The 20,923-nt window shown below is 42.8% G+C and overlaps 2 protein-coding genes across 3 annotated transcripts; one reads left to right on the forward strand and one right to left on the reverse strand.

The window, feature by feature from the left end:
* Positions 1-84: 84 nt before the first annotated feature.
* Positions 85-14,408, forward strand: podxl2 (podocalyxin-like 2). Its single transcript, XM_035148097.2, has 13 exons — positions 85-516; positions 4,821-5,128; positions 5,476-5,761; positions 6,046-6,155; positions 7,201-7,414; positions 7,748-7,897; positions 8,095-8,330; positions 8,510-8,584; positions 10,442-10,598; positions 11,181-11,242; positions 11,572-11,751; positions 12,365-12,526; positions 12,716-14,408. The coding sequence occupies exons 1-13, from the start codon at positions 483-485 to the stop codon at positions 12,779-12,781; spliced, it is 2,040 nt and encodes a 679-aa protein (XP_035003988.1). The 5' UTR covers positions 85-482; the 3' UTR covers positions 12,782-14,408.
* A 1,976-nt stretch (positions 14,409-16,384) lies between these two features.
* LOC118104483 (zinc finger protein OZF) lies at positions 16,385-20,292 on the reverse strand. Of its 2 annotated transcripts, XM_047339372.1 has the most exons (3): positions 19,883-20,292; positions 17,346-18,426; positions 16,385-17,178 (listed from the first exon to the last, which is right to left on the reverse strand). In XM_047339372.1, exons 1-3 carry the CDS (start codon positions 20,166-20,168, stop codon positions 17,106-17,108), a joined length of 1,440 nt encoding a protein of 479 aa, XP_047195328.1. In that variant the 5' UTR covers positions 20,169-20,292; the 3' UTR covers positions 16,385-17,105. The 2 variants fall into 2 exon arrangements, with proteins under 2 accessions (XP_047195328.1, XP_047195327.1); XM_047339371.1 differs by having other exon boundaries at positions 16,385-18,426.
* Between the last annotated feature and the right edge of the window lie 631 nt (positions 20,293-20,923).

Raw genomic sequence — 20,923 nt, forward strand, 5'->3', positions numbered from 1 at the left:
CTCTTGTAATAAAAGTTTGGAGCTGTTGTGTACGTGCAGCACCTGAACGCAGCAGGGGTCATCTCTGGCGCCATCTAGCGGCGGGTGGTGTGAACAGCAGCCAGCGGCAGTCACACGGTTATTTCAGCGTCGTTGCAGCAGCAGAGGAGGAAGAGGAGGAGGAAGATCACATCCTGCAGCTCTGTCCTCCAGCCTCACACCGGAGACTCACGCGGAGTGAACCCGCAGCACAGAGCACACAGAGCGGCCGCGAGCAGCGCGTCTCCGCGAAGACCTCCATCCACCCAGAGAGCCGGTGAGGAAGAGGAGGAGGAGGAAGATCACATCCTGCTGAGCTCTGTCCCTCCGTCTGTCCTCCAGCCTCACAACGGGGACACACACCGGGGACACACGCAGGGAGCCCGCAGCCCTTCATCTATCCAGAGTCCATTCAGAGCCGGTGAGGAAGAGGAGGAGGAAGAGGAGGCAGCACTGCAGCAGACATGCCGGGCCCACTCTTCATCACACTCATCAGCGGTGAGTGTGATTATTCATCTCATCCAATCAGGAGCTCAGATTCAATTCATCTTCATCATTTAGAGAATGAGTCTGAGGGGACTTTGAACTCATCACATGTTCGAGTCCACGTGACTGGTTGTGTGTTTTACTGTTGTTTACCAGTGTTTGTGTGTTTTATTGTTGTTTATCAATTCTGCAAGGTGGATGCACTGTGTGGGACACACACACACACACACACACACACACAGAGACACACACACACACACTGATGTTTCCATGTTTAAAGCTGCAGCTGATGTTTATTTTCATGAAGCAGCGAAATACTTTGAAAATTACACGAAAAACAATACTTACAATACAACAGCCCAAAATCCAACGTTATTTCATGGGTGATGATTTAAAATCTGCACATGAAAGAATCTGAAGTCAATGATTCTACAGGATAATTTGTCAATAATTAGTCATTTATTATAAGATTAATGCTCAAGTATCACTTTACAATATATCATAAATTAGTCTGTTTATCATCATGTGACAAACAAAACATCAGATCCTCTCATTTAAAAGCAAGAAAGTAAAAAAAAAGACCAAGAATGATTCGTCAAAACACAAATTTTCTGTCGATTAATTATTGATTATGTTGATTCAGACCTGTTAACAATATTTATGGATTTTTGTCATCGTCATCGTCAAAACCTCTGAACAACCAACGTTTAATTCAGTGCAGACGTCACAGACTCCAGCTCCGTCAATCAGCTCTGAGTCAATCCACAGTTTTCATTCTGCAGTTTGAGGTTTTAAACGTCTTGTTTTTGCTCAGATGATAAAAAAGCCTCTTAAAGTTTGTTTTGGAAAAGATTTGAAGGGTCTTTTAATCACGTGATGTTCGGACTCCTCAGTGTGTCTCAGATCTTTTGTCCTCGTACGATCCTGCTCGCACTCTGAGATCCTCTGGCACAGGATCCAGATTCTCTGCTCGAGCCAGAGGTTTAGAAATAAGAGCTCAATGAGTCAGTAGTTTCCTTTGAATCAAAGCTTAAAACCCACTGATTGTTATCTTCATGGGGGGTCTGCCTCAGTTTCTGTCACACGTTTATTGTTTTTGTTTTATTCTCACTCGTTTCTTGTGTTTGCTTTGAGAGAAGCTGCAGAGATGAAGATATCCTTGTTGTTATTACCATAAAAAGGAAGCTACGTCTCCAACATGGAGGCCTGACGGGGAGCAGCGAGGAGACGAGGGGGTGAGGAGGAGCAGATTTGGGGGAGGGTCTCTGTCCATAAGCTGATCTGAGAAAGGGGCTTTAATGAGCCCCCCCACCCCCCGGCCTCCTCCTCTGGTAACAGGCTGCTCACAGAATCAAAGCTGGAGACGACAGATGCAGCCGCCAACAGATTTTACTGTGACCAAGGAACTGAAGACGTTCACAGTGTTGATGGAAACTTTTAGGGTCCGAGCCACCGACCTCGATGTGAGGGGCCGGACGTTCAGGGGAACTTGGCTCATGCCCCAGAAGGGACTTGTCGTGCATGGGTGTGGCACAGCGCCACCTACAGGATTTCAACCAATCTGCCCCCGTGGCACGAATCACCGACATTCACCAGACTAAAGACACATGTAGCGTGTTTAGTCCGAAGTCGTGTATTTTAACTAACTCCTGCAGAGTCTCAAAATCCGTCCGGAAGGAAACGTCTTTAAAAGATTTTGTTTTCCTTGAACATTGTGTCCGAGGAGTGTTGACGTATCCGACGACAGCGTCTCACTGGTCTCATTGGCTCACACGGTCTCACTGGTCTCAATGGTCACACTGGTCTCACTGGTCTTACTGGTCACAGCCGCATCTGAACAGACCAGGAGGAAGATGATGAACAAGAGTTCTGCACATGTGTGATGACATGAGGAACACAGGAAGTTGTTAGAACTCACACAGTTCATGCTAATCTCCCTCCCTGAAGCCATCTCCTGCCAGTCACAGCGCCACCTACTGGCAACGGAAAGTACACCTCATGACACAATCATGAAATGTTCATGTCCTGGTCTACGTGTTGTGCACAGTAGCAGTGGTTATGCTCTCTAGCGCCACATAGTGGACAAGGTAATTGACATGCGATTTCATCATGGCGAACCACCAAGCACGAGAAATGACGTCGTGCAGTGTCCGATGCAGCGACGCCACACAGCTGGGTCACCCGCTCCTGCTTCAATTTCTTATTTAATCACATTCACAGATAAAAATGATCAAGACAATCATCAACAAATTAAAAACATCATCATTTATTCATTTGAAGTCAATAACCAGGAGATACACGTCTGTGCAGCAGAAACAGATGAAGTCTCTGACGTTGATGAAAAACACATAAATAGTGACCTTGAATTTTTTCGTCTACGAAGGAAACTTTGCAGCCTGATTACTTGAGGAAACCTCCCAGCGTCCGTCCAGCCAGAGGCTCGGAACCGCTGAGTGAGCAGCTCGGCACAGAGGAGCCTGGGGGGGGGGGGCGAGATAACCTCCGAACTTCATCTAATCCAACCGGTGCTGAGATAAACCTGATGAGGAACAAACTGTGTTCAGATGGCTCCAAGAATCTAACCACCATCTTGAATCATCTCAGAAGTGACTATATTTAATTTTTTCTGGAAATCTTTTCGTCAACTGGTGGATCTGTGTCCCCTCAGACTGCAGGGGGGGGGGGGCAGCTTAGCGTGTCGCAGACGTGTTTGAGACATGTTGGCTATGATATGGTAATCTGCTCTGAGGTCAGACAGCCATCTGTGGTCCCAGACAGAGAGCATCATGGGAGGAGAGCATGGCTGTTTACCTCAGACGTGTCCGAACTGACCACGGCCTGTGGAGATCTGACGTTTAGCTGCCGTGGCTCATGGGAAATTCTGTTATAAAACATCAGATTGATTTCTATGGTTCAGGTTCCATCATCCCAACAAGTTTCATGTTCATCCCACCAGTCGTTTTTCTGTGATCTTGCTAAACAACGAACAAGAGGAATGAAAAACAACCTGAGCATCTGATTCAAACAGCCAATTCATATTCTTCACCATTATACCTTAATGGACTGTTACAGGTCTGCAGGTGTCAGTGATAATAATTGGTTTATAGCTGGATTAAGTTCACGTATCCTGAATTAAGAAACTAAAATGTAAAATAACATTATCTCCAGCCTGAAAACTCTTTAGTTATTGCTTTTACCTGAAGCGTCAGGGATTTAGTGACCGTTAACTAACGGAGCCTTATGCTAGTGAATAAAAGTCCCGACCTCATAAACTGCAGTAACAGCAAATCTGTGAATGCATGAAGGAGTCAACGAATGACTGAGAGAGATTTAAATAAAGAACAGAGTTTGCAGAGCAGAGACAAAGATAAGAGATCGATTCAGTTTGAAAAGCAAATTAAATCAATGACGTTTCTTCTCTTTGCTCTGTTTCTCTACTGCTGCTATATATATATATATAAACTGTATATATAAACTGTATATAGGTTCACTCCACAGACTGTTTATGAGTCACCTCGCAGTTTGATTTTATATCATTGGTCACTTACGGTGTTTAAATTCAGTTTCTGCAGTTTTTGACAGGACATGAAATGTTATTATAGATATAATTACTTCAACTCATCACATTTAGCATTGATGAGCACAATATCATTAACTAATAATATAATATACATGTAAGAAGGCATCAGGACATTTTATATTATTTCTACTGTGTTTTATTTTATTCTGATTCATACACATTTCTGGATGCTGGTTGAGTTTTAGTTGTTAAATTAAAAAACGACCATAATACAGTGTATTATTATATTATAATATTATAGTAGTATTACAGTAGTGTAGTATTTATATTCTTGATAATAAAATGATAACTAGGAGGTTTAAAGTACAATGTTTACTACTGTTATTCACTTTCACCTCTGAAAGATGTTTGTCACAATTAATACACATTATATATTATAAATTATAAATACATAAGCAAAAAATTTTCAACCAAATATTTGACTTGTAATTTAATTCATAGCCTTTTTAAATCATATTTGTGGAAAGACAATTCAGGTTTAACTGTGTAAATAATATCAGATGTTATATTTCCCAGTGTCTCCAGTCAACCCAATAATTAAATGGTAGCAAACAATAATGCGTTAATATGAATATTTCATGTCAGTACTTATTTCAGATTATACTGTCCGTTCTGTTTTAACTCTATTTCTTCACCCAGCTGAATCTTAAAGCCTCTGCTGATGTGGACATTTAACAATTGAAATTTCAAACTAAAGCCTGTCTCCAGTGTGACTGTTCTCTTCTGTGTCCTGCAGCTCTCGTGTCCAGCTGTGACGGTTTCAGACGGACCTCGTCCCAGCGCGTCTTACCGCTCAGACAGGATGAAAGCCCAGCCCTGCCTCATTTCATCCAGGAATTAGTCCGAACCAAACGCCACTCAGTCCAGGAGCTGGTGCGAGCCCAGCCTCACTTGGTTCATGACATGGGCTGGCCCGAGATTCATGAAATATCCAGATCCGAGGTGGAGTCTAACTCGTCTCAGTTAAAACCACCGTCCTCCGGAGGTCAGGACGCAGCCAGGACCCCGGCCGCTGTGGACGAAGACGTGGAAGAGGAGATGGAGGTGAGGAGGATGTGGAGAAACTGTCACTAATATTGGCCTCTGAACCAAGATGAAGATTTTCAGTTGAGAGTTGTAATGAAAACTTTTATTTAAGTTTGTTTGTCACAAATCGGTTGTAGGTAAAAGTGTAAATATCAGATGTTCCTCTTTGATTTCAGTGGCCAACACAAACGGTGCAGTCACATTATCTCAGTAAACAATGGAGCTAAAGCTTCAGAACAAAGATAATCTCTGATCTGAGAGTCAGTCTGTGACTTTTGTTTATTAGAAAAGCTTAAACCATTTATTTGGATGGAAGATTTTATGTATGAATACATGAATTTGTCCATTTGTCCCTCTACTTTCAGCGCATGGTCCATTTGGCAGCTCCACAGGACGCAGGAGGTTACAGGGCTCACACGGACCCAGACACGGAGCCCTTCGGTGGGCCGGGTGCCGGCGATGCCTCCCAGGAGGCCTCTGGCTTCTATGGAACGGACACGGAGGACAGAGACAGAGGAGAGGAGGGAGGAGAGGACCGAGAGAGAAGAGGAGGAGGAGAGGACGAGTGGGAGGAGAGAGACAGGAGAAGGGGGGACGAGCGTGACGCTTCAGACGTGAGCCACCTTACCCCAGATCTGGACGCTCTGATTGGTTAGTAGAAATAACTTCCCCTACAGAACTAAATCACACACTCGTCAAACCTGCTGTTATTCATCTTGAATGCTTTATTGAGATCCAGCAAATATCTGTCCTCTGCCCTGAGGGATCAGACGTGTGTCCGAAACAGACTCTGCTGCTCGTTAAGTGTGTTAGAAGTGTTTACACACACACACACACACACACACACACACACACACACACACACACACACACACACACACACACACACACACACACACACACACGTTCCTGACATGTGTGTTTGTGTCTCTCAGGCTACAGTCCATCCCTCCACCCCTCCAGCTCCCTGCAGCCCATCATCTCCTCCCCAGCTGAGCTGCATGATCCTGGGCTACAGGAACATCGAGCGTCCCCTGTCCTGGAGGTGAGGACACAGAGAAGGTGTCTCGATGACGAAAATGATATTTTACCGTATATGTTTTTTACCTTAACCTCCCTGTGCAGTTTCCGTCACATACATTCTTTTTCCAGGCTCATATGAGGTCACTGTGACCTTTGACCCTTAACCACTGAAATCCAATCAGCTCATCTTTGAGTCCAAGGGACAACTGGTCAGAATTTGGGGTAGTTTCCTAAAGGCAGACTTGAGATATCACGTTCAAGAGGCCAAAACATGTTCTGTGAGGCCACTGTGACCTTGACCTTTGACCTTTGACTGAACATTTGTATAAAAGAAATTCCCTAAATGCGTTATTGAGATATTGTGTTCACAAGAATGAGACGGACAACCTGACAACATATCAAAGTTACATAGAGCTCGCAAAAAATAACTAAATAAAGTCAGTTTTCAACAAACCAACAAATTCAGAAAACTTAAATACCTGAGCTGTGCACTGCATGGAGTAACAGCAGTAAAAGTTTATTAGTTATAGAATTGAAGAGTATTTATGACTTTATTTACTCGTGTTTAACTTCATGAATAAACAAAGATGAAAAAAACCCAGCAAGGACAAAGTGTGAAGACGACTTAAAACAGAGGAATCATCAGCTGAAGTTTGACTTTAATGGGATCACAATAAATCTGACGTAATCCACTAACCCCGCGCTGAATGATTTAATTAGTCTTTAACCGCTTCGTGAGATTATGGGATTAATTGTGTTTCTTTGCCTCAATCGTCCGAGTCAGGAGACGATTGACTCAGCAAAGAGCGGAGATGATAAACGACCTCAAACACACACAGACAAGTGTCTCTGCAGGTTCATATCACTAATCTTATATTATTATCAGTAATATAAGTGATAGTACTTTTATCCCCTAACAATATTACTACCACTGTATTTCCACCACGTCCTCATGCCGAAACCAACCTGATTACAACTCGACCCAGAAGGAAAACCGAACCACGATAACTTATATCATGAAGCACAAGAGACTGTAAATAAAGGAGACAACATGTCTTCCACTCCAGATGGGTCCTTTAGAGAGGGAGCTGTGGGAGGCCGAGGGGGAGGAAGACGTTCAGTCCAGTGGATATGGAGTCCGTCACTCCTCCATCGCTACCACGACGACAACATCCACATCCGCCTCCACTGCTGCTGCTGCAGGCGGAGACGCTGCAGGAACCTCCACCCCTGAGACGGACACTGGCACTGACTTCGGGCTGCTGGGAAGTTTTACAAAAGGTAAAGCAAATATAAAAATCTGTTTATGATGACGAGTTTGATTTTGTTTCCTGTTTCTGTCTTTGAAATGTTTTTATTTACATGCACCCGCGGTTTGAAGCTGCTGATTAGAAGGGTTCAAATCTGTACAGATGAGATGAGTGCTATTATTGGCCTAAAATGTTAGTAGACTAAATTAGCTTAGCTTAGCATAAATACTGGAAACAGGGGGAAACAGCTAGCCTAGCAATAGTAACCAAAACCCACCTAAGATAAAGAATGCGGAGGAGCCGACGTGCACATCTTTAAAGAATAAATGTGCTGAAATGTGATGTGTCTGGTTTGTGTCTGCAGATGAGACGGAGGATGAGGAGACAGAGCGGGAGGAGGAAGAGGAACACGCCGGTCTGTTTACCCAGAAACCCACTGTAGCAGAGGTCGGCCTGGCCCCCAGCAGAGAGCCTCTACAGCCCAGTGTGGAGGAAGAAGAGCGAGGGAATAAAGGTGGGAAGGATCTTTCACACTTTAGTATTATAACCTCCCAATTCTTCTCAAACTTAAAATAGTAAAAGTAAAACAATGCTCTCTGCTCGGATCATTCTTCTCAGGGCCTGATGTCTAAAGCCATAAAGAGCATATTTTAAAAGAATACGCTGAATATCACAATATCCGATGAAGTATTTTTATATTTGCTCGAGCAGACAGACTGAATGACCGAGGAGCCGAGGTGGAGGAGGAGAGCTGGAAGAAGATGGAGGGAGAAGGAGGTGTAATCCGTCACATCGTCCCGATCACCACAGATCCCTTGCCGACCATCAGCTTCACCGACCCGGCCTGGAATTTGTTAGACAAGACCACGCCCCTGGAGGCCCAGGGGTCGGAGGTCAGGGGCGGGGGGGCGATGACTGCCACCGAGAACATGAAGGAGGCACAGCAGGTACGTTGACATGTTGAAGATCCATCCATATGTTTTTTATCACAGGACAAACAACCAGGTCAGTTTAGAGTCTCCAATCAACCTAATATTAAACCGGGAACCTTCTCCCTGTGAGGTAAACCACTGCCCCACCGTGCCGCATTAGAGGATGTTCACACTGCTGTTGTCGAATCTTTCAGGTGGTGTGTATAGACTGGAAGGACCTGGTTGGACGTGGGTATGTCGTCCTCAACATGACGCAAAACCTGAACTGTGTAAGTACAAAGAATTTTATAGTAATGAAAAGGTCTGAATTCTGTAGTTTAACATCAATAAATCCTCAGATTAATGAGGCTTCGACGCACCAACGAATCCTTCAATGCTTCCTAACTTATCTCCTTTAGCAGATAACATCGTGGTTGCACCTGGACACACCCACGCAAATATAAAGTAGAATGAACGGCTTCTTTATTCTCTTGACGCAGTTGAGAAAGCAAATGTTTTGCTGATGTTTTCTGTGAGTAACTGATGATTAAATGTTTCTTCTGTGGGAACAGAAAACCTCTTTTCTCCGGACGTGTCTGTTTTAAACAGGAAACTTTATTTTAACTGTCAGTGCAAAGCACAGAGAACTGTACTGTCTGTGTCTTCTGTTATAGATAATGTTGTTTTTGAAAAACATGACGTATTCCATCGGGCTCAAGGAAAAGTGGTTAGGAAAGGAGATGATTTAGTGGTTAGGAAAGGAGATGATTTGGTGGTTAGGAAAGGAGATGATTTGGACTTTCTGAACACAGCCCTGGTCCTACTTAGGCAAAACCTCCTATCTGAGCTCCTGGTTAAGATCAGTGTTAGGATGTGAATTGTGGTTAAGTGTAGGTTAGACTTAGGTTTAAATCGGTCAGCGTTAAGGTTTGGGATCAGGTTTCGGTTGCAGTTTACTAACAAGGAGAGATGTGCAAACTTAATTCTCCTTCGGCTTATTTTGTCAAATTTTTATAGGGTTCAGCTCTTTTTGGTTTTCCTTGCATGCAGCTCTTCTCTTTAATTAACCGCATTGTTTTCTGAATATATATTTATATCTTCCTGACATTTCAATGTTTCACCAGAGGTGATTCATTTCTCTTAACACCTCGTCCCTGTCAACAACCAGAGCCAGAGCTGGAGGCCATGTTCCCTTCATTAGAAATAGCATAAACCTAGCAACTAATTGTATAAACTATGGATGTAGACCAGGTCCTCTGAAGGATGTAGACCCGGTCCTCTGAAGGATGTAGACCAGGTCCTCTGAAGGATGTAGACCAGGTCCTCTGAAGGATGTAGACCAGGTCCTCTGAAGGATGTAGACCAGGTCCTCTGAAGGATGTAGACCAGGTCCTCTGAAGGATGTAGACCAGGTCCTCTGAAGGATGCGAGCCCTGAATTGAGACTCAGTTTATACCTCAGCTCTGTGATAAAGAGCCCCTTCAAAGGATCAGTGGTTTAGATGATGGATGGATGATGAACCGCTCCCATCCCGATGGTTGTCTAGTTCTCCACAGTTTTCATCTTCTGACTCTGGTAAAACATCGAGTCGGTTCAGTAGCAACATTATTGTGGATCTGATCATGGGTTGATCCAGAGGGAAATGTCCCGAAGTGGATTGTTATGAAATTTAGTCCAGAGGTTGAATCAGACTCTTTTACTGAAGGTAGAATCAACATATCAAGCCTCATAAATTAACTTTATTTGTAAAAGGTTTCTTCATTAACAACAACTTGATTAAGTACCAATTAAAAATGAAAGTTTTTCTCCGATCATATTTTAAAACATCTTCTAAGCAAAATGTTCATTTGATAATTTATGTATTTTTATGTGTTGCTTGTGACCTCGACTGAATATTGACCTCCAGATGTTTGGAAGCAGAGCTTGGTGACATTTTCCAGAAAACCTTACGTTGGTGGGTTCAAAGACTCGCTGCAGTGCATTGTGGGACACAGCAGCTCCTATCAGAGAGGCTCATCGGCTGGTCCATCATCTTGACACTTCTGGCCTCAGTGTGTGTGTTCATGTGGGTGAGGATGTGTGTACACGTGAGAGAATCACAGAGAAAGCAAACTACAAGTGTGTGTGTGTGTTTGTGTGTGTGACAGGAGGAGTTCCGTGTGGACCAGGGTGTGCGGTTGCTGAAGATCATCGAGCGAGTGTTTGCTTGGAAGATGAACAGCCCTGAGGGATCATGGGTACTCTTCCTCAGCAAGCCCACACACCAGCAACACCAGCTCCTGATGAACGTGGCATCTGGCCATGGTAACACGCACACACACACACACACACACACACACACACACACACACACACACACGCACACACGCACACACGCACACATGCACACATGCACACATACACACACACACACACAGACACCTGTTTTTACTCTGTTAAAGGGTTTTTAGTAGTTTGCCCTGACTCTTGTTGAGGGTTAAGAACAGATGATGTCACACCTTGTCAAAGCCCTATTAGACAAATTGTGATTTGTGAATATGGAATATACAATGAAAAGTAGATTCTATATATATACACATGTATTTCTGTGTTTATTTGCTAGTGAAAATGAACTCAGTGATCCAGACACAGTCACATGCACCTGCACACTCTTTACTCTCACTCCAGCATGTACAGTTGATCTACATTCATGATATACTGTGTGTACATCTTACAGTTTTACATGTATTCATATTCCTTTGTTGCTTCTTTTCAAATTTATTCTCCTTTCAGTTGTTTCTTTCACTGCTTTTCAAATACATTCTGTTTGTAGATTGTGACTTTGACAAATTCTTGAATTTATTTGCAGGCGCAGGTTTGTTTGAATTGTTGTGTTGTGTCTCTCAGGTGTGATCGGCACTGGTGATGTGCTGAACATGTTGGGGGAGATCAGGAAAAGTTTGAATAAGGTACAATAACTGCACAGTTTACATGTATAGATTTAGATTATAAGGTTTCTGGTCATAGGAAACACACTGTGATACCCACCTGTTAATTTATGTATAAGTTTTAGAGCTTAAATCTTCTCAAAGTGATTTTTTTGCATAAACAAAGGACGTAGCTCTTTAGTTTCCATTTCTGAATATTTGCAGGAAGCTGATCTGAAAGAGCGATAGTTTAAAAATATTTTGCAAAAGATCCCCGGGCTATAAACTGGTTTTATTAGTTGTAAGACAACTGCAGGAAACTTTAATTATTTTACAGTGCGGATCTGAACTCTGCGTGTTTGCCTCCTCAGGTGGGGATCCAGAGCTACAGTGCCACCAGCCGCTGTGTGTCTCGGCCCAGTCAGACACGCAGCGACTACGGGAAGCTGTTTGTGGTGCTGGTCATCATCGGCTCCGTCTGCATGGTCATCATCACTTCTGGGTTCATATACATCTGCTGGCAAAGACGACTGCCTGCAACCAAGACGACGGTCAGTGAACACGCACAGACACAGACAGAAATGCAAGGCCTGTTCTGCAAGTGTGCATCACATATATGTTCTTCACAGTTTTATTCAGACATTCATTTTTATTTATTTCAAACATGTAAATCATCAAAAAGAGAAATTTAAAAACATGTGAAAAAATGTAAGTAAAGTAACCTTAATTAACGCAAAGTAACGTAAAGTAACGCATCATAACGTAACGTAGAGTAACGCATCATAACGTAACGTAACGTGACGTGACGTAACGTACAACTGCACATAAAAATGGATTTCATGACAATTTCCCAAAAGTGAAACCAAAACATTTCAATGGCCCCCTGGTGGCTGCAGTGTAGCTCATACACGTCACCTAGCACGGAATATTTTCACTGCATTTTTGTACAGCAGAAGGAAGTGGACATGCGTCGTCCATCTTCATAAACAATCATTGAACATATCATAACTGGATGAAAACGTCAGCTCAGTTAGTTTTAGCCACCAAAGAACCAGATTTTTCCCTCAGGAGGTGGTGGAGACCAAAACCGGAGCCAAAATCAAGGTAATATTGGGCTTATTATCAGCAGGTGTCTAAATATTCAGTGCTCCTTGACCTTTGCAGTTTCGCGCTGAGGAGCTTCACTTTGTGGAGAATGGTTGCCACGACAACCCCATGCTGGACGTGACCAACGACAACCAGCCTGAGATGCAGGAGAAGAAGCCGAGCACGAACGGACTGACGGTGGGGGGCGAGAGAGGAAAGGACGACAGCAGTCGCTGGCAGGTGATGGGATGACTGATTAAGTGGATGTACGAGGAGGACAAAAAGATGAACAGATGGATGGATGAGTGAATAATGTTCTCACACACGTGGCAGCGCTTTAGTGTTGAATAACCTGCTGTTGGTTTCTTATAGGAAAACTTAATTCTGCTCGGCAACAGCATGAAGCCTCTCGTCTGGTTTCTCTTTCAGGTGTTTGTCAATCAAGGAGCGGCTGAGGAGGAGGATGAGGAAGAGGAGCAGGACACACATCTCTGATGGAGGAAGAGGAAGAGGAGACAGGTTATGATGGATGGGCGTCTTTGATAGATGACAAGTGGAGCCCAGAGAGAAGAAGAAGAATAGGAAGATGGCAGCAAAGAAAACAAGGTGTCTTCGATGGAGGGAAGATAGGAAGTGAGGGAGAGGAGGTGGAGAAAGAAAAGAGAGAAGTGGGGATGAAGGCGAAAAAAGCCTGAGGGACAGATGTGTGGTCCAGGAGCAGGAGTCACTGACGTCATCACAGAGATTAGACACCGAGCTGAACATCACATACATGAATTCATGGAAAAACAATCAAATCTAAAACCATTTAAAATTGTTGTTAAAGACGGACGTCAGATCCCAACTTGATGTTAGAAAATATCACCATTACATAAACGATCTGTTTAATGTGCCTTATGTTTTTAGCTCTTGACAATGTGGCTGCATGAGACAATTAACACAAACAACCCATCACAGAGCAAAGCACCTTTTTCCAGCTTCAACGCTTGAATGTAAAGAAGCAATTGTTTCATTTGTGTCACATGGAAACAACCATTACTTGACACTATGATCTGACCGGCAGCCGGAATCCAAAAGAATGCACATAGGCTGAAAGTACGGATAATAATGTCATAATTTAAAATGTATATTGAGATGACAATGTTTGCAGGACAAGAAGTCGGGTACAAACCAAAACCTACGATGAGTCTAAAAAACGTAATTTAACCAGAAGGTCGCTCAGAGGTCACTTTATTGTTCCTGGATCCGACCCATAACCCTATTCTAAAGTCTAATGAAAAATATCCTGGTGAGTTTTACATCCCTGCAGATGATCAGTGGTTTTACCTCCACGTCTAACTCCGGTGACGGCAGCGACTCCTCTCGGCTTCTCCTCCGAAATCACCGAACAGGAAGTTGAGCCTGTAGCGACTTTGAAAGTAAGGTTTTGGCACTTTATCGATTCCTCTTTGGAAATAGTGACTATCATCGCTGAAATGCTGCATCACGTTAAATGTATAACATAAAGCGATTTCAAACATCTCTATTTTGCTTATAGGAATGGTTGTCACTGCTGAGGATGTTTACTGTTCCCTCTGCAACAACACGCGTTAAATGTACTTACGTGCTGTTAGCCTGATGCTTCTCTTTAACGGTGCTGGAATGGCTGCTCTATGCTCCTCAGTAAATCTTGAGGCTTTGACACACGGGCAACATTTAGAGGCCAAAAGCATGAGAATAAAGTGAGTTACAGTGTAGAAGTCAAAGTTACAGAACCTCGAGTCCAAGTCGAGCCCCAAGTCTTCTGTCTTTAGTGTTGAATGTTCAAGTCAACACGTCACGTGCAGGTCACTCATCTAATGTCCGAGTCACTTTGATCCCATCTGTATTACTGTGGTTATAATATCCGAGGCTCAGCGATCAGTGATTAATTGAGTATCAGGATCATGTCCGTGTTGCCAAAAGTATCTTCAAGACACTAAGATCGTGTACAAGTCACCATGGCACATTTCAGTCGTTTTGGTAATGTCATTAAAGATCTGTCACAGCTTTGTGATCGTGAGATATAACAGTGTTCCAGTCGCTCAAGTCGTGTCTGAACGACCAGGAGTTTGTCTGAGTCACTGTCCGAGTCAGTAGGATCATGTCCAGTCAGTAGGATCATGTCTGAGTCAGTAGGATCAAGTCAGTGTGATTATATTTTAATCAAAAACATTACATCAGGACGATTTCATGTCACAAGGGTCACGTTTGAGTTGCCACGGTGACGTCTGAGTCACCATGTTGGAGTCAAGAAGGACGAGTCACTGTGAATGTGTCCTAGTCACGATGGTCAAGTTTGTTTAACTGATTAACATTTAAATCTAACACCTTTGTGTGGTTTTCAGTGAGAGGCTTCTGGAGACAGACAATCGCCAGAAGCTGCGTTAAACATTGCGTTTCTCATATTTTATTCAGTGACTTGATCACGGCCGTTCTCCGTCTCCATGCTGGTCACATTTAAATCTCATTTAATTCAGATGTTGCCCGTGTTTTGCTCTTTTTCTCAAACTTTTCTCGATGTAACTAATGTATATGGCTTCACTATAAACTACGCTGATTTAAATGCATTTTTCAGCTCAGCAGGATTTACGGAGTGTTCAGGACAGAGTGAGGACTCAGGATTAGAGTTTCTTAAAAGTGCGGTATATATTATCTGTTTCTGAAAGCACAAGAGACCGGCAGGACGCGTTCCCCTTGTCCTGCACTTGAAGACAGATTATACGAGCATGTAGCTTTCAGCACTGCAGCCTCGATATAACAACACAGACAGCGTCTGCTTCTTTCATTTGCTGAAGGAGTCGGTTTGAAAGACAAATTTTGTCGCCTTCTTGCTAGAAATCCACTTAACACTGAACAGATCCTTTAAATCTGTTTTAACAAGTGCTTTTCTTTCCAGAATCTGGCAGCCTCACGCAGTTTTGCATTTAGTAGCAGTGCCAGTGCAAGTCAGTGGGCATTCAGCTGTAAGAAAAAATAAAAACAAAATTACCCTTTGTATAAAGAAAAGATGGTTAGTTTCATAGTGTGAATCTGCTGCTATTCGACGAATATATTGTTCAGTTTTTATTCAGTCATGGCAGGTATTTCATTTCTTTTCATTTCTTTGAAGTATCTTTTTTGTACGTCTGTTTATATGTGTATCACATGTTGTGTCACCCTTTTGGTTGTCAATGTAATAAGTTAACTGTGAGAAATAAAGTGTGGAGAAAATGTGATGTTTTGTAATTTCTTGCCCCTTCAACCTTGACATGGACAGTGGATGATTTCTTATGTTTGCAGGATTTAATGTTTGTTCTTTTCATTTAGATAATTTAGTTTAGTCAGTAGTGGTTAGTTTCAGTATAGTGTCATGTTTAAGAAAAAGATAAAATCTTCAACTTCCAGTTTAACACAAGTTCAGGTTCCTCTAATTCTTTTCAAACACGGGTTTGAGTAAATCACAATTGTAGTTTGCATCGTGACACTGCAAGGAAATTGACAACATAATGTGTATATATATATATATACACACACACACATTTAATGACTCATTTCATTATTGATGTAGTTTGGAGAAAAGGCTTTGGGGGTGTTTCTCTGCTAAGGGGACAGGACGACTTCACCGCATCGAGAGGAGGATCGACGGGGCCATGTACCGTGAAATCTTGGGCGACAACCTTCTTCCCTCAGCCAGGACATTGAAAATGGTCGTGGATGGGTCTTCCAGCACGACAATGACCCAAAACATATGGCCAAGGGAACAAAGGAGTGGCTCAAGAAGAAGCACATTAAGGTCATGGAGTGGCCTAGCCAGTCTCCGGACCTTATTTCCATAGAAAATCTCTGGATCAAATACAAGCAAATGCAAATCAATTTATAACTTTTATATGATGCGAGTTATATGATCTGGATATTTTTTGTTGATATTCTGTCTCTCAAAGTTACAATAAACCTACCATTACAATTATAGACTGTTCATTTCTTAGTCAGTGGGCAAAATTACAAAATCGGCAAGGGATCAAATACTTATTTCCTTCACTGTATAGGTATGTATTATATGAGGCATAAATCAGTAGAAACAAGAAATAAACACAAATCTTTCATGTTATTCAATGAGTTGTATTTTCTAGGAACATAAAAATTGTTTAACTCTGGTAAAAACAGGTGGAGGGATTCTTAATTCTCTTTTTACAACAGTGAACTATGAATATGTATCATATGAATAGTTGCTGATGTTGTATATTTAAGCAGCAGTGATGTTGAAGATGATGAAGGAATCTTCGCGGACACCGTTCTTGCTTGTATAAAAAGGTTTATTACACAGAAGTTACAGGTCAGGACAGGTACCTAGGTATACCCGGAGACGTTCTCAGCTAATGCAGAAGTCTGCCTCGCCGGTGCCGGACAAGCATTCATATAGGGAAATTGTGTACGCCCAAGATTTGAGATCAAATGACATCATACATAGGGGCCTTTAATTCAAGACATGCTTCGTACATAAAGATGGAAACCCCTCCATCTAACAGGTCAAAGAGCATTCTCAGAGGGAGAGAACTAAGGAGTAACATATGGAATAATAGTTAGGAATTCTGAGAATCCAGAAACGAGGGGCCCCCAGCTTTAAACCTGTCATTATGTTTTACACACGTCAAAATGATCCATGTTAGCTAAATACACCACACTGACAAATCCTAATAAATCTTTTGTTGCAAACGATGCAACTTAAATCTTTAACCACACAGAGCAAGTAAATTCATTCTCTCCTATATGACTACTCATATGCAGTTACATTACCCATTAGTCTAAATATTTTACCACACTAGGAGCAACTAAATGCTTTCTCTCCTGTATGAGTCCTCATATGTACAGTTAGATCGCCCTTTTGAAGAAATCTTTACCACACTCAGAGCAACTAAACGCTTTCTCTCCTGTATGAGTCCTCATATGTACAGTTAGATCGCCCTTTCGGCTAAATCTTTTACCACACTCGGAGCAACTAAACGGTTTCTCTCCTGTATGAATCCTCATATGTACAGTTAGATCGCCATTTCGGCTAAATCTTTTACCACACTCGGAGCAACTAAACGGTTTCTCTCCTGTATGAATCCTCATATGTGCAGTTAGATCGCCCTTTTGAAGAAAGCTTTTACCACACTCGGAGCAACTAAACGGTTTCTCTCCTGTATGAGTCCTCATATGTACAGTTAGATCGCACTTTTGAATAAATCTTTTACCACACTCGGAGCAACTAAACGGTCTCTCTCCTGTATGAATCCTCATATGTACAGTTAGATTGCCCTTTTGAATAAATCTTTTACCACAATCGGAGCAACTAAACGGTTTCTCTCCTGTATGAGTCCTCATATGTACAGTTAGATCGCACTTTTGAATAAATCTTTTACCACACTCGGAGCAACTAAACGGTTTCTCTCCTGTATGAATCCTCATATGTATAGTTAGATCGCACTTTTGAATAAATCTTTTACCACACTCAGAGCAACTAAACGGTTTCTCTCCTGTATGAGTCCTCATATGTGCAGTTAGATTGACCTTTTGAAGAAATCTTTTACCACACTCAGAGCAACTAAACGGTCTCTCTCCTGTATGAGTCCTCATATGTACAGTTAGATCGCACTTTTGTCTAAATGTTTTACCACACTCAGAACAACCAAATGCTTTCTTACCAGTTTTACATTTCATATCACTTAGAGGCTGTTTGTTATTTGTTGTATTTAAACCAGACTGAGGTTCCCTGGTCTGCATCCAATCACCTTCACTGTCTTCAGTCTTGTCCTCAGTACCTTGTTGTAAATGTCCATCAGGACCTGAGTTCCTGGCTGGTTCTTGTTCTCCACAGTCCGCTGTGTTCTCCTCAGTCTGACTCTGATGAAGCTGTGACACCTCAGGTTTCTCTTCATCTTCTTCACTCTTCACAGTGACAGCAGTCAATGTGAACTTGATATCAGCCTGCTCAAGTTGTTGAAGCTGCTCTCCCTCCTGATTGGTCCACGGTTCCTCCTGTTCCTCTTTAATGTGGGGGGGCTCTGGGTCCTCCTGGTCCACAATGGGGCTCAACTGCTGCTGCTTAGGGGGAACCTCTTCTTTATTCACCATCAGCTGCTGTACATCTGCAGGACACACTGAAACACAAATACACACGTTTATCATTTCAGAGTTTCCTGAAGTGTTTTTAAAAACTTGTGTTGTGTCGTTTAATGTCGACTGTTATTATTTTTGAATGATCACACTCAGGAAGCAGAGATGTTGAGGTAGTTCATAGTTACCTCAACATCTCGACGCAGCTCGTAAATTTAGCAGCTTTAAACACTGGAAGTGTTTCCAGTAAAAAAGTTTTATATTTTGAGGCCAAATAAACAAATTAGGACACTAACAGAGCAGAGCGAGTGGAGGTTAGTTAGTTGGTTAAGCTGTTTTCAGACATGACCTGTGGGTAACAACCAGAGAATTGTCTCCAGAGTTTCTCCAGAGTTTGTGTTTCACACATGAACAACACAGCAGCAGGTTTTCTGCACAGACTCGTTCACAACAGTATCAAATCCTCCTCATAACTCAGGTGAAGGTGGAGCAGCAGACAGAGACAGGAAGTGTACGTATTAACTCTGCTGCATAGATCAAGTGATCATGTTTACATCACCCCGACACCGTCGTCAGCTCTTATCACCACAAACTCTCTTCACATCTCTGTCTGGTCTTCTAGTGATGACGTCATTAGTAGGAAGGAAGACGGCTGCGTCGAGTCAAAGCTTGAATTCACCCAAAGAGCAAATAGCCCACGATCATCTAAAGTGTGGGAGTTTTTTAGACGGACACCAAACAACATGTTTCTCTGTAAACTCTGCAAATCCAAAATGATCACAGCAGCACAACCGTGATGCACGAGCACTTGAAGCTGAAGCATCCAGGGGAGATTTCTCAAGATGGCATCTGGAGCGAGACAGAACCGCAAGTTTTACTTTTTGTCCTGAAACAAGCGTAATATATTACGATTATCAACACGTGGAGTGGAATAGGAATAGACTGGAATAGCAGGAGTCATCTTAACTGCACAACTCCAGTGACTGAATCAATCCATGTTGTAAACCAGTTTTAGTATTTAAATAAAACCCAGATTCTCCAGTTCAGGGAAAGTGTTGCTATGACCTACATGGATTTATTCATCTATGTGTCACAGCGATCGTTTTGAAATCAAGCATCTCACAAATAGGGTCTATTGTTATTAATATAACACAACAGTGATGTAGAAATTATACTGACTTTAAAATATGCCAGTATCATAATTATTCACACAATATGTGTCTGTTTTTACACAAAAGGAGCCAAAATGCATGAACACCCCAGATGTGTGCGGAGCTTTCTAACAGCATGTTGCAGATGATTATCAAGGACACGTGACCCCGGGCTGCCGTTGAGGGTCAAAGCTCCTGATCCTTTGATCTACACATTTCATCAACTTAACCAACCAGACATCGTTTTAAACTCATCATTCCCTTTAAGGAGTGTTAGTTTGATCAACTCGTGTTAGCAGAGCTGGAGCTAGCTAACGTTAGCCTGTGAGCGGCTCCTCGAGGGACTGACCGACTCTGTGCAGCCGGAGTTCGGGCTTCATCACGGCATCCAGCAGCCTCCTCTGGCGGCAGACCTCCCGCTCGGACCGCTCCACTCTGTGTTCGTACTCCGCCACGGTTTCCTCAATCACCGCGACGATCTCCTCCGCCGCCGCCGCGAGCCGCTCGGTGAGCATCGCCCTCAGCGCCGGGACTCGAGCCGTTTCTCCTCCTTTCTCCACCTGCAGCAGAAAGCCTTCCGCGGCAGCGCTGATCCGCTCACGTACCGACACCCGCAGCAGCTGCACGGCGGACATGTTCCTCGTCTTTGCGCACTTTGAGTCCCGGAGCGGACAAAGAGAGCCAGCGGCAGGAAAACAGAGACACCGAGCTCAGAGCCAACAGCGACGCCTGCTGGACTGGAGGACGAGGAGGAAACTAAAGTACTAATACTGTACAGTAGAAAATATGGAAGGCGAAACATGACTTAATTATAAATAAATATATAAATAAATGTATAAATAAATACTTAAATGCATGAATAAATAAGGTATAAATATAGAAATAAATGTCTTAAATTTATTTCCACATATATCTTTTTCTGTATTTCTGTGTCCCTGTGCTAATGAGACTGTGAGCGTCTCGTCTCATTTTGTACTGAGCACAAAATGTTGACGAGTCAATTTTCATGATGTTTAAATGCAGCCTCATAAACGCTGGAGCGCATCAAACAAACACTAAGTTACTTCATGTACTGATCAGGTCCTGATAACTAGTAATGAGTGATTATTAGTTAAAGTGAGAGCAGGTCAGAGTGGAGGCGGAAACAGAAACTTCAGCTCAGTACAAACCGACTGCAGCTTCTGCTCTGATCATTGAGCAGCTGAGACCAAAGAAACTCTCTCACTGCACGAAAAGCCAAATGGTTTTTTAGGAGATTGATCCAGATGCGTGGAGCATTAGAACTGGGTGCTGCTTCTCCATGTTTAGTTTGGACTGATGGGGACAGAAAGTAGACCCGTCCCAGACTACCTGAGGGGACTGGATGGTTAAATAGTAGTAGATTAGAAAT

This window comes from Hippoglossus stenolepis, chromosome 3, assembly GCF_022539355.2.
Source record: "Hippoglossus stenolepis isolate QCI-W04-F060 chromosome 3, HSTE1.2, whole genome shotgun sequence".
Classification (NCBI taxonomy): Eukaryota; Metazoa; Chordata; class Actinopteri; order Pleuronectiformes; family Pleuronectidae; genus Hippoglossus; species Hippoglossus stenolepis.

Bases quoted from the DNA above. Each gene is read 5' to 3' on its own strand.
- LOC118104483 (XM_047339371.1), bottom strand. From the start codon at position 20,168: ATGTCCGCCGTGCAGCTGCTGCGGGTGTCGGTACGTGAGCGGATCAGC. The intron at 18,427-19,882 runs GTCAGTCCCTCG...TTTGTGTTTCAG, and splicing joins ACTCCGGCTGCACAGAGTCG to TGTGTCCTGCAGATGTACAG.
- podxl2 (XM_035148097.2), top strand. From the start codon at position 483: ATGCCGGGCCCACTCTTCATCACACTCATCAGCG. The intron at 8,585-10,441 runs GTAAGTACAAAG...TGTGTGTGACAG, and splicing joins TGACGCAAAACCTGAACTGT to GAGGAGTTCCGTGTGGACCA. The intron at 11,752-12,364 runs GTCAGTGAACAC...TGACCTTTGCAG, and splicing joins TGCCTGCAACCAAGACGACG to TTTCGCGCTGAGGAGCTTCA.